This window comes from Bos mutus, chromosome 6 (assembly GCF_027580195.1).
Source record: "Bos mutus isolate GX-2022 chromosome 6, NWIPB_WYAK_1.1, whole genome shotgun sequence".
Lineage (NCBI taxonomy): Eukaryota > Metazoa > Chordata > Mammalia > Artiodactyla > Bovidae > Bos > Bos mutus.
This window is the reverse complement of record NC_091622.1, coordinates 110298064-110311001: the sequence shown is the minus strand read 5'-3', so window position 1 is coordinate 110311001 and position 12938 is coordinate 110298064. Positions and strand designations below refer to the sequence as shown.

The following is a 12938-nucleotide window of genomic DNA, read 5'->3' as shown; positions in this document are numbered from 1 at the left end:
GGTGTTGGAGAAGACTCTTGAGAGTTCCTCGAACTGCAAGGATATCAAACCAGTTAATCCTAAAGGAAATCAACCCTAAATATTCATTGGAAGGACTGATGGTAAAGTGGAAGCTCCAATATTTTGGCCACATGATGAGAAGAATTGATTCACTGGAAAAGACCCTGATGTTGGGAAAGATTGAAGGCAAAAGGAGAAGAGGGTGGCAGAGGATGAGATGGTTAGATAGCACCCCGATTCAATGAACATGAACTTGAGCAAACTCTGCGAGACAGTGAAGGACAGGGAAGCCTGGCATGCTGAAGTCCACGGGCTCACAAATAGTCGGACATGACTTAGCACATGACAACAACTCCTCTGCATAGACAGCATTGCCGATCACCAGGACCTGATTCCTGAGTTCCTGACTGGAGAAGACACAGCAGTATTTTTCATACCCGTAAATACCTATTATTATGGATAACTGAGAATTAACATCATGATATTACCCCAGATCATAATACTTGATTCTCACCTTTCTGCCCCAAACGTCACTTCTTATATTTTAAGTCATAAGAAAATTCATAAAAATTACAGAAAATATTGAACATACAGAAAAGAAAGAGATCGAATGGAAAATGACTTGCAGTGCACCCACTACTCCAACTCAACAGTTCCCAGGGGCAATATTATTTCATCAACACCCCTAACTCACTGGCCCCCACCCCTGCATTTGGTATGTTTGGAAGCAAATGCCACGTATCATATTATCTATTTCACAACTATTTCAGGAAAACCTAGGAATTTTTATCATCTTGGATAATAACAGAGCGATTGACACCATGCAGCCTTGTCAGCCCTGGAGACCTTTTAACCAAAAAAAAAAAAAAAAAGGCATTCTTTAGGCAATTCAAAAATGTCTTAAAAGCACTTTGCGCACAAATTGTTAGACTGTGCACTAAAAGTTCCGAAATGTAATTTTATGCAGCTGTCAGGCTTTCTCAGTGAAGTTTTCAGAGTTCAGGAGGAGCTCTCTGATGACTTGTTACAGAAATTCCAAGAAGGTTTGAGCTCTTTAAAGGCCCGTCTGTGGGCCCGTGGGTTCTGGGAAAGAACACGGTGCAGGGCTGGCCTTTGGTCCTGCTGCACGTGCAGGAGAGGTGAGGCTGCTGCCAGCTGCTCTGGGTCTTGGCTTTTGCTAATGTAACCTGTCATGCCGTCCGAAGATTGTTTAGGAAACACAAGAGAACTAGCACTGTCTTTCAAATGTTAGGGAGTCCTGGGATCTTGGGACATAAAGGCCAACAGAGTGGTGTGCGTTGCCTCGGGAATTTAATCAGAGTTGGCAGGCACAGAATGGAGCCTGTCAGTCCTGGGGAAGGATCTCAGCAGGGCTGGACAGGCCTCCTCCGACCCTGCAGTGGTGCAGACAGAAAAGAGAGACCGGGGAAACGCTGACCTGGAAGGCAGACCCCAGGAACCGGAACTCCGCGTGTTTGCATAACCACGTTTGTGCTTCCTGTAGCACTGACTTCAATTCGCACATCACCCTGAGAAAGATTTGGCATATGAGAGATTCTGCATCTTTTTTTAAATTTTTATATTCTGGTGTGTGTGTTCTTTTTTAAATTGACATATAGCTGACATATGACATTTTATTAGTTCCAGATGTACCGAATAATGGTTTCATATATGCAATATTGCAAAATGATCACCACAAGTCTAGTTGACATCTAACACCACATGTAGTTACAAACTGTTTTTTTTTTTTTCCTTGTGATGAGAACTTTTAAGATTTACTCTCCTCAGTTCAATTCAGTTCAGTCATGTCCGACTCTTTGCGACCCCATGGGCTGCAACACGCCAGGCCTCCCTGTCCATCACCAACTCCTGGAGTTTACCCAAGCTCCTGTCCATTGAGTCGGTGATGCCATCCAACCATCTCATCCTCTGTCGTCCCCTTCTCCTCCTACCCTCAATCTTTTTACTCTCTTAGCAACTGTCAGATATACAATACAGTATGATTAATCATGGTTGCCATGCTCTATATTATATCCCAGGACCTATTTATCTTATAACTGGAAGTTTGTGCCTTTTGACTGTCTTCACTCATTTCACCTACCTCCCGCCCCACCTCTGGCCACCAACAATCTGATCTGTGTGTCTACGATCTCACCATTTTTTTTTAATATTCCACATAGACATGAGGTCATAAGGTGTTTGTTTTTCTCTGTCTTGCCTATTTAATTTAGCAAAATGTTCTCGAGTTTCATTCATGTTATGGCAAATGGTACGATTGCCTTCATTTTTATATGGCTAAATAATATTCCATTGTATAAATGCATGCATACACACTAGATTTTCTTTATCCATTCATCCATTGATGAACACTCAAAGTGGTTTCTGAGATGCCATATCTTTGAGTGATAGACAATAAAATATAGTCACCATTCATCAAGAGTTTATTAGGGCAAGGCACTGTCCTAAGTGTTTTGTGTGCTTTTCTTATTTATTCTTTACCAAGAGCACATGAAGCAGCAACTATGATTTCCTCATGATAAGGGAGGAGAGCTGAGTTTAGGGTCAGGTTGGCAAGGCTGTAAGGGGCCGAGCTGGACTCCAAACCCTCACCTTCACTAGTGATCACCTCATCCACATGGGTGAAATCCAAGGATTGCCCAAACTTTGGATTAGGAGTCTGTCTTTCATGACATTCAACATGCTCAACAGCAATGAGAATGGGAAACTTCTATTAAAATGTGCTGCTTCAAAATTAAACACAGAAAGGAGACGGGGTGATGGTGGAGGAAAAGCCTTGACCCTGCTCCTTTTGTCTTTGGGAGGAGGGATTTCCCAAAAACACTCCACTCCTTCATTTATTCTACCCCACAAAAGGGGTACAGATGGATTTGGGACATTTGGGAAAAACTAGGTTGTGCTCTGCTCAGTTGAGTGGGGATGAAAATCTGCTCAATTTCAGGGAATCTTGATTAAGAAGCTCCTTTGCCATCACACCAAAGCAATATTACTAAAAAAGTATAATTTATAAAGAGTATAAGTCACTCTTTTCTGTGTAGTGTCCAATGTATACAGTTGTGTAAGTCACAGATTAAAGACAGAGCATTTCCATCCCTTCCTACATGTTTCTTCATGTCTCCCCGTAGTAAGAACTCTCCCCCATTCTAGCCACTGATCTCATTTCTGGCCCTACAATTTTGCCTTTTCCAGGATGTCATAGAAATGGAGTCATACAACATGTGGGCTCTCGAGTCTGTATTCTCTCTTTCACTGGGCGAGTCTGTATTCTCTCTTTCACTGGGCGAGTCTGTATTCTCACTTTCACTGGGCGAGTCTGTATTCTCTCTTTCACTGGGCGAGTCTGTATTCTCTCTTTCACTGAGCGTAAGCCTTTGAGAGTCATTTACGTATCTTTCCCTGCAGAGGACTACTCTGCTCTACGGGGGTACCATGGTTGGTTTGTCTATGTACCGGCTAAGGGACGTTAGACTTTCCTCCAGCGTTTGACTCTTCTAAATTAAAGATGCAATAAACATTCATGCACTGATCTTTGTATGGTTTTTCCACTTCTCTTTCACCAGTCTTTTTGTGGACACATATTTCCATTTCTCTTGGCTAAATACCTAGATTGCTGGTGAATACCTTAAGTGTATTAAGTGTATTGAGAGTTGGACCATAAAGAAAGCTGAGTGCCGAAGAACTGATGCTCTTGAACTGTGGTGCTGGAAAAGACTCTTTGAGAGTCCCTTGGACTGCACGGAGGTCAAACCAGTCCATCCTAAAGGAAATCAGTCCTGAATATACATTGGAAGGACTGATGCTGAAGCTGAAGCTCCAATACTTTGGCCACCTGATTCGTAGAACTGACTCATTGGAAAAGACCCTGATTCTGGGAAATATTGAAGGCAGGAGGAGAAGGGGACAACAGAAGTTGAGATGGTTGGATGGTATCACTGACTCGATGGACATGAGTTTCAGCAAGCTCAAGGAGTTGGTGATGGACAGGGAAGCCTGGCATGCTGCAGTCCATGGGGTTGCAAAGAGTTGGACATGACTGAGCGACTGAACTGAACTGAACCTTAAGTGTATATTTAACCTCATAGGAAACTGCTGAACTGTTTTCCAAAGAGCTTATGCTATTTTGTATTTCATCAGCAATGGATGTAAGTTCTTATCTCCACATCCTTGCCAGCACTTGGTATTACTGGTTTTGCATTCAAATTTTAGCCATTCTAATTTGTATGTGATGGCACTGCACTGGGCTTGCCTGGTGGCTTAGTGGTAAACAATCCGCCTGCAATGCAGGAGTCACAGGAGACACAGGTTTGATCTCTGGGTCGAGAAGATCCTGTGGAGGAGGGCATGGGAACCCACTCCAGTGTTCGGGCCTGGAGAATCCCATGGACAGAGGAACCTGGAGGGCTATTGTCCATAGGGTCGCAAAGAGTTGAACATGACTGAAGTGACTTAGCATGCATGTCCGAATGGCATTGTGCTGTGGTTTTAATTTGCATTTCCCTAATGATGTTGAACATCTCTTCATGTACTTATTTGCCATCTGTATGTCTTCCTTGTTGAAGAATTATTTAAAATATTTTTTCATTTTGGGTTATCTGTTTATCATGGGTTGTAAAAATTTATATATCTAGATATAAATCAGATGTGTGTTTTACAAATAGTTTCCCTAGTCCATGATTTGCTGTTATTAACTATGTCTTTTGAAGAGAAGCATTTCAAATAGAGTTTATGAACTTTTTTCTTTTATAGTTAGTGTTTATATATCCTATTTAAGAAATCTTTGCCTAAATCAAGGTCACAAATGTACCCTCCCAGAAATTTTATAGTTTTAGTTTTTACATTTAGGTTTATGATCCCTTTTAATTTTTTTTACATGGGGTAAGGCAAGGGCCAAGTTTTTATTTCTTTGCACATTACGGGTCAAGTTTTTATTTTTTTGTGAATACACAGAGAATGGCCAGACCATATTTACAATGGACTTTGACCCACAACTTGAGGCAACCTGCCCAGGAAACCAACCCTCTTACCTACCATGACAGCCAAGAAAGCCAGTCTGTTATGTGCTAGATTCGTGGGAAGTCAGACTGCTATTTCCAGTAACAATCCAGGAAATCAAACAGTCAGCCTCAAATGTACAGAACTTGATTAACAACTGACAACTTCTCTAGTTATTGTCTCTACTTCCAACTTAAGTCCAGCAAGAGAAAGTCAAATATACACTGCAGCCAGTCATATAGGGTGCCCCACTTCTAATTACCCCACCTGCAACTCTCCTATGCAGTTGGGGCATGCCTGAAGCCCCCTCTGTATCCTACCATAAACTTTCCCACTTCTCTGTCAGCCTTTGAATCTCTGCCAAAATTCAAGTGTTGGTGGCTGACTCCCTTGCTAGAGCAAGCTCTGAATAAATAGCCTGTCCTTCTTCTCACTTAGTTGGTCTTCATTTATTTCCACAATGTGGGTGCCAACAATGCTTTGTTTATTTCTCAATTTCCATAAAGCCCTGGCAGGGAATGTGGGTACTATTTATTAGAGTCCTCAATAAATGTGGATGCTTTTGAACTGTGGTGTTGGAGACGACTCTTTAGAGTCCCTTGGACGGCAAGGAGATCAAACCATTCAATCCTAAAGAAAATCAACCCTGAATATTCACTGGGGGGACTGAGCTGAAGCCCCAATACTTTGGCCATCTGATGCAAAGAGCCAACCAATTGGAAAAGACCCTGATGCTGGAAAAGATTGAAGGCAAATGAGAAGGCGTCAGCAGAGGATGAGATGGTTAGATAGCATCACTTACTCAGTGGACATGAGTTTGAGCAAACTCTGGGAGATGGTGAAAGACAGGGGAGCCTGGTGTGCTGCAGTCCATGGGGTTGCAAAGAGTCAGACATGACTTAATGACTTAACAACAACAAAATGCACTCAAGTTCCATCCATGTTGTCTCAAATGGCAAGATTTTCTTCTTTCTAATGGCTGAATAATATTTCATTATGTATACCATCTCTTCCTTATCTATTCAACCTTTGATGGGCATTTAGGTTGTTTGCATATTTTGGCTGTTGTGAATAATGCTGCAATGAACTTGCGAAGGCAGATCTCTCTTTGAGATCCTGTTTTCCTTTCCTTTGGATAAATACCCAGAAGTGGGATTGCTGGGTCATCTACTTGTTTTTTCTTTAACCCAATATTATATCATAAGCATTTCTCCTCTGTTATTCTTTGGAACCATTAACAGCCAAAGAATATCCATCAATAAATTGTACCATCATTTAATCTCTGACCCCTTTTATTAGACAATTAAACTGTTTCCATTTTTTCCTATAATAAATGAGATTTTATTGAAAATTTTTGTGCAAAAGCCTTCATCTCTATTTAGGATTATTTCCTTAGGATAGATTCCCAGAAATGGAATTACTGGGTCAAAAAATTTGGATATTTTAAGTCTCTCTTGGTACATGCTGATAAACTGCCTTCCAAAAGGCTGTGTGAATTTATACTGCCCCATCCCTTTATGAAAACAAAGGCACAGGAATGTAAGCCCCTTCACAGTCAGGCACCGATAGTCCTTGGAACGCAGGCAGAGCCAAGAATCTTTCATTTGGAAGTAATGATAAAGGTCTGCAAATCTGACCTCCCCTTATACTCGATCATAGAGGTGTGTTTTCTGGAGAGAAAGTCCAAGTTTGCTTCACAGCGTTGTTGGTAATTGTACCCTCTCTGGGTTGGGTGGCCCCAGAGTCTTTACACAACCTCAGCCTGGGGTTAGGCCCTGGTCTTTGTAATTTTGTAGAACTAGTCCCATGATCGCAAAGAGCTGAACACAACTGAGCGACTGAACTGAACTGAACTGAGTCCCATGATGGGCACACAGTGGGCACTCCATCCATCTGGGTAGATCAGATATGAGGCTCAAGGGCTATTGAAGCCCTCTCATTATCCCCCTGCGTAGACAGCACCGGCAAGACACCAGCGGCAGCTTTGTGTTGGGACTGAACAGTTGCTCCTGGTCTGGCCAGAGCTCAAGGGCACCAGAGACCCTCAGTCCCCAAGACTTCTCTTCTGAGGGGTCTTGGTAGTATAGGACACTGTTAAAAAGCTTTCTAGGGATCCTTGCTCAAAGAGTCACATGATCAGGGAGGAATCATGTGACCAGGGAGGTATCACATGACCCGGGAGGTAGACTCCATTTCTATATCTTCTGCACTCAAGGTGTCAGGCCTTCCTGGCCCTCACCTCAAGGTACTATCCTGACTTGGACCTACCCGTGACTTTCACCCTGATTAGGCCTTTCAACCTGGCCTTCCCTTGGCCTACAAGCTATTTAGAACCCGTCACTTTTCCAGATCCTGCTGGAAGCTGGCTCTGCCAACTCCAGGCAGCTGACTCATTCCATGGAGATCTATCTAGCACCCCCAGGACCAGCCACTGTCCATGTGCTCAGGGTGGTGGGTGGACAAGCCCACTCTAGTCCTTGTATACATTTGATTCTCTTCACACTCTGTGACTTTGCACATTGCTCCCTCTTTCAACCTGCGAGATCTTTCTCTCTGTTTCCTTACCTGATTCACCCCAACATTCATTCAAAAAATCTTCATTAATATTCAACTCTGTGCCCAGGCATTGGTCAACACTCGGTCACTTCCTCTTCTTACAACCTCAGAAGGTCATTACTGTTACCAGTATTTTCATCTAATACAGGGAAAAGCTGTAAGAGGTGAGTTTCTCATCTGAGGCTGAACAGTCTTAGACTCTTAGCCACTATATTTTACTGCCCCTTTTTAGTAGCTACATATGCTGAAGACAGAAAGAGCTACAAAGCAAAAGAAGAGAGGCTGGTGATAGAAATGAAAAACAGGGAAACTACTTTAGTTCGAGGGATCAAGGCAGACAACTCTAATACTCAAGAGGATTCCTAGGGGTGACTTCACTAGGTAAAGACAGGAAAATAGCCTTCCAGGAAGGGAGACAAGCATGTATAAAGGTCTTGTGGCAGGAGAGGGCTTTGAGAACTCTAGGAAATAAAAGGACAGTGGGTTGGAGCTTATGGGATAAGATAGCCTGCAAGAGAGAAGGTCAGAGAAATAGGCAAGGTGATGTCATTTCAGAGCTTGAATAGCTTGACTTTTATTATAGGAGCAATGGGAGCCATTAGTCAGGGGGAAACTATAATCTCTATCATGCTGAAAATGATGCTCTAGTTGTGTGGGGAACGGGTCCAAGGGGTCTGGGCTGGGGAGATTTCTGATCACTTGGGAGGCTGATGCAGATAAGCGGGCAAGAGATGATTATGTTGGTCACTGTGGTGGTAGGAGATAGAGAAAAGGAGAGATTTTTGAATAGGAGAGATTTTTGAACACATGCTTAAGTCCTGGAGGATCAGACAGGGTGTCCTGGGGGAAGCCCCTTCTGCGGTCCTCAACACCAGCTGGCCCCAGCACTGTCTCTCTGCTCCCATGGGACCTCACTCTCTAATCAGCCTCTTGTCACAAGGGTGAAGATCTGCATCTTATCTCCTCTGCTTCCTCTCTGGACTGTGAACTATCTAGTGTTTATTGTTCTGTTCGCTGCTGTACCCCTACTCTAGAGCATGGTCGGTGGTAAATGCTTTTAAAATGTGCTGAATGGGTCATTTACTGTGTGTTATCTCTGAGCAAAGATTTATATGCATCATCTTGTGTGCTAGGCTCAGCAAGCTCATATGAGGTGACTACTCTTTCATCTCCATTTTACAGATGAGGAAGCAAAGGCATACAGTGCCAGTCGCCTTTTCCACACTCATGTAACTATGGGGTGTAGAGCCAAGGCTGGAATCCAGGTGTGCTGGTGACAAAGACCCTGTGTGGGTCACCCAGCTATGCTTCCTGCTTGCACCTACCCCCAGGGGTACCCATCAGGAAAGCAGGGTCCTTTCTTGGATTGCCATCACATTAGACAGCCTGGCCCAGGGCAGCAGGCACCAAGTAGGCATGCATGGAACTCAATGCATGTGTCATTGCTCAGTTATGTCTGACTCTTTGTGACCCCAGGGACTGTAGCCCTCCAGGCTCCTCTGTCCTTGGATTTCCAGGCAAGAATACTGGAGTGGGTTGCCATTTCCTCCTCAGGGGATCTTTCTGACCCAGAATCAAACCTGTGTGTCCTGTGTTTGCTGCACTGCAGATGAATTCTTTACCAGCTGAGCCATTGGGGGAAGCATGGTGCTCAACCAAACGTAATTAGACAGTGTCAACATTCAATGGAACATTGTCCAGCCATTAAAAGGGATGGAGTACTGATACTTCTTACAACATGGATGAACCTTGAAAACATTGTTCTGATTGAAAGAAGCGAGACACAAAAGACCATGTATTATATGAGTCCGTTTGTATGAAATACCCAGAATAGATAAACTCATAGAGACAGAAAGCAGATTGGGAATTGCCAAGGGCTGCAGTTGGGAGTGAGAAATGGGGAATGACTACTAAATGGGTTCAGAGATTTCTTTAGGGATGATGAAAATATTTTAGATCTCGATAAAAGTGGCAGCTGTAAACATTGTTAACACAGTAGATGCCACTGAATCAAGATGGTTAATTTTAAGTTATGTAAGTTTCACCTTGATAAAAAATGCACTGGAATGAAATGTACTAGCTTCCAGTTAGTAGTTAACCAAGGAGTAAGAAAAGGATAAAAAAAAAGGGATTTTAGCTAAATCTATCATTTTTAATTTCTTTATAATCTTTAAATTTCTTTATAAAAGATCTGAAGCAAAAAAATAATCTGCCATTACTTGAGTAGTTGCTGGAAATTCTTTTATAGAGAAATGGAGCTAAAAGACAGTGCAGTAGCTGAGCGAGAAGCAGCGTTGGCCACAGTTCAGCCCAATTCTCTTTCTGTCGAAGCCTCTGACTTCAGTGTAAAAGGGGGGACTTCACACTGTGTGTTGTGGCCACAGTTCCTGTGGCAGGATGAATGCAGGGTTGAGGTGGGACCTAACCAATGGCAGGGATCAGCTTCCCACCACTAGTCTCTCTTCTTTCTAGAGGAAGAAGAGTTGTCGAGGCACCCAGGCACGTGAGTGGAAGGTTCAGTCTCCCCAGCTGAAGCCAAACCCAATGTCATGGAAGGAGCTGGTGCTGCTCAGGCTTGTAGGGGAGCGGGGTTCAGGCACCAACACTTACTGAGAGCCCCCAGGATCCCTCCTGGACCCCACCACTGAACACGTGCCAACATGGCTAACTTTCAGAGCCACCTCTTGGGTAGGTTGCATTCGCCTGCGTTCTGTAGCTGAGAAGATGAAGGCTCAGATGAGAACCATTCTCAGGGTCACAGGGGAACAAGACAGGGATGGGATTCAGAGAGCCTGTGTTCACTGCAGTGCCTCCAGCCTGCGAAAACCCCTGGCACGTAGAAGGTGCTGAGTCAGCATTTGTTCAATGAATAAATGAATGGCAGCAACACAAGATACATTTTCTAATGGCCCAATGGCTTGGTAAAGATGCAAAGAATCCAGACCTGCCAGGAGGCAGGGCTGCTCATAGGTTGTTTGTGCAAATATGAAGTGATACACTTAGAGGTACCATATTTGTATTGACAAATATATACAAAGAGTGAAATTTTACAACCTTTGTGTCAACATTTCCACTCTGAGGACTTAATTTAAAAAAATTGTAGGCAAAGCTATACATGCAGTGATGATGATCATAGAATAAGAAACCTTTCTTTTTCATCATTATAAATTACTTGTTCTACAATTACAGATTGGTTAAGTCCATGGCACATCAGCAAAAGGACCACTTTGCAGCCATTAAAATCTATGTTCTGTAAGAACCTTTAATGACAAAGGCAAATGTTCACAATCTATTACTTAAGAGAAGAAAAGAATAGTGTAGTGTTAGTTGCTCAGTTGTGTCTGACTCCTTTCGACCGCGTGGACTGTAGCCCACCAGGATCCTCTGTCCATGGGATTCTCCAGCCAAGAATACAGGAGTAGGTTGCTATTCTTTACTGGCTGAGCTATTGGGAACTCATTTATTTAAAAGAAAAAAAGAGTAGGCTACCAAATACTCTCTAGTGTTAGAACATTCATTTTGATTTGCAAAATAATATATGTATCAAAAACATGAGATGCCTCAGTTCTGAAATACTAATGTACCTTGTGGAGGGGCTATGGATGATTTGTATTTTCTACTTTTATTTCCAGTGTGTTTTTCAGGCTTTCTATGAGGGGCAATAAGCATGTTCCTTTTGGTTTTTACAAAGTCAATAAACACTACAGAGAAACAAAACAAACTCAATTGGCCCACACAATGGCCAGTATCCTGTGTCGATGATAAGAAAGTCCTTTTTCTCAAAGAAATAGAAAGTTGATAATATAAAAGATCATTTGCAGATGTTTACCTCAGTGTATTTTATCTTCTTCCTCTTTTTTTTTTTTTTGGCTACTTAATGTATAATTTTAACTTTTTCTCTTCATGATACCAGATTTAAACATTTGATTAAAGTCCCAAATTCTCTTCTACACTTCTTCATTGATGAATTTGAGAGCAAAGGGTCTTGAATTTTAGGCATCTGGGAAAGGCCACGATTTTGGGTTTGTTTTGTGAAACAATGTATTTGTTTATTTGAGCAAGTGTGAAGCAAATGCTTTCAGCGTGTCTATTAATCTTAGGGGCCTGAGTGATGTAAGTGCATGCTCACTCATGTTTTATAGTGTTTAGTTTCATAAAAATATGTTTAGTTTCAAGGCATTGGCCCCTGTTCTCTGTTTACTAGGAACAAATTTGGAGTATGGAAGGCATCCTGAATTTTTTCCCAAACCTAGTTTGTTTTTTAATCATCAACTGGAACTTTGTGATGGTTATGACTAACACATTTTGTGAGTTCATGAAAACATTTATTTTAATAGGAAAAGCCTCAATAGAATAGCATTAGAACCAGAAGTGCCCAACACCGTGTTTTACCAAAAAACTCCTGCCAGAGGGTTTTAGGGATAGATTTGAATGGCTGTTCCTGCTCACCACACCCAGAAATTATGACAGCATCTTCATTTGGGTCATGGATTCTGAAAGGCAGAGGAGCGGGGACACAGGGACTTTTCTGGAGAGCTGAAGATCTGAAGCCTGACTTATAATAGTTGGAATGCAGGTGAAATTCCCTTTGGATTGCACCAGAATTGCAGTTAATAATGTGCTCAATGACATTAAGTTATTTTGTGCCTCCAAGAAACATGTTAGACAATTCTTTATCTTCATCAGGGTTCAGAAGTATGAGATGGCACGTGGCAATGCTTATGTTGTAATGTTTAGTAAGAAAGTTCCAACACAGAAATGCATGCATAAGATTTTATAGGAAGAAAATAGAAAGAAAGAAAAAACATTCTATATTTTAAAAAAAGATCAGAAAAAAATGTAAGAAATTTTTTTTTATGATCTGAAACTGTGTTTGTTGATCTCTACCTTTCTCTATTTTCTGGCATTCCTAATGATCAGGAATTTTTTTTTTTAATAATAAAAGACTTATCCATTTAGCTAACAGACAAATGCCAATCACTAAGATTAGAGATTCAAAGATAACTAAGTCATGGATCTGTCATGAATAAGGATCTAGCACCCTCAGGGAAAGAGACAAATGGAAAAGAAATGAACGGCTGCCGTGAAGGACGCATATTTGAGGTCAAAGTGTGAATTGTGAAAGCAGTGGCCATTATACTTGTGTGCAGAATCACAATTTTAAAATAAAGGAACGCACATGACTTGACCATAAGACATAGTCCTCTGTGTGTGAGAGAACATAATCTCTGTGAGTCTGGGTCCTTCTGGTTGCATGTATTTGAGTGCATGGAACCTCATGTCTGAGATGGTCCATTGTGTAGGGGGCTGAGTGAGTCACACAAATGTTGGAGCTGAAGCTCGGCAACTTGTCAGGTTGAGGAAAATGTCAT

General features: G+C 42.1%; 1 protein-coding gene across 3 annotated transcripts in view; it reads right to left on the bottom strand.

Moving 5' to 3' along the window:
- C1QTNF7 (C1q and TNF related 7) overlaps positions 1-12938 on the bottom strand; it is a 128879-nt gene that overhangs the window by 28198 nt on the left and 87743 nt on the right. The window contains exon 2 of one of the 3 annotated variants that reach the window (XM_070372715.1): positions 1439-1529. The exons of the other annotated variants lie outside the window; for them this stretch is intronic. Coding sequence (XP_070228816.1) covers positions 1439-1481 — 43 coding nt within the window. The 5' untranslated portion in view covers positions 1482-1529. The remainder of the gene's footprint in view (positions 1-1438; positions 1530-12938) is intronic. 3 annotated transcript variants of the gene reach the window in all.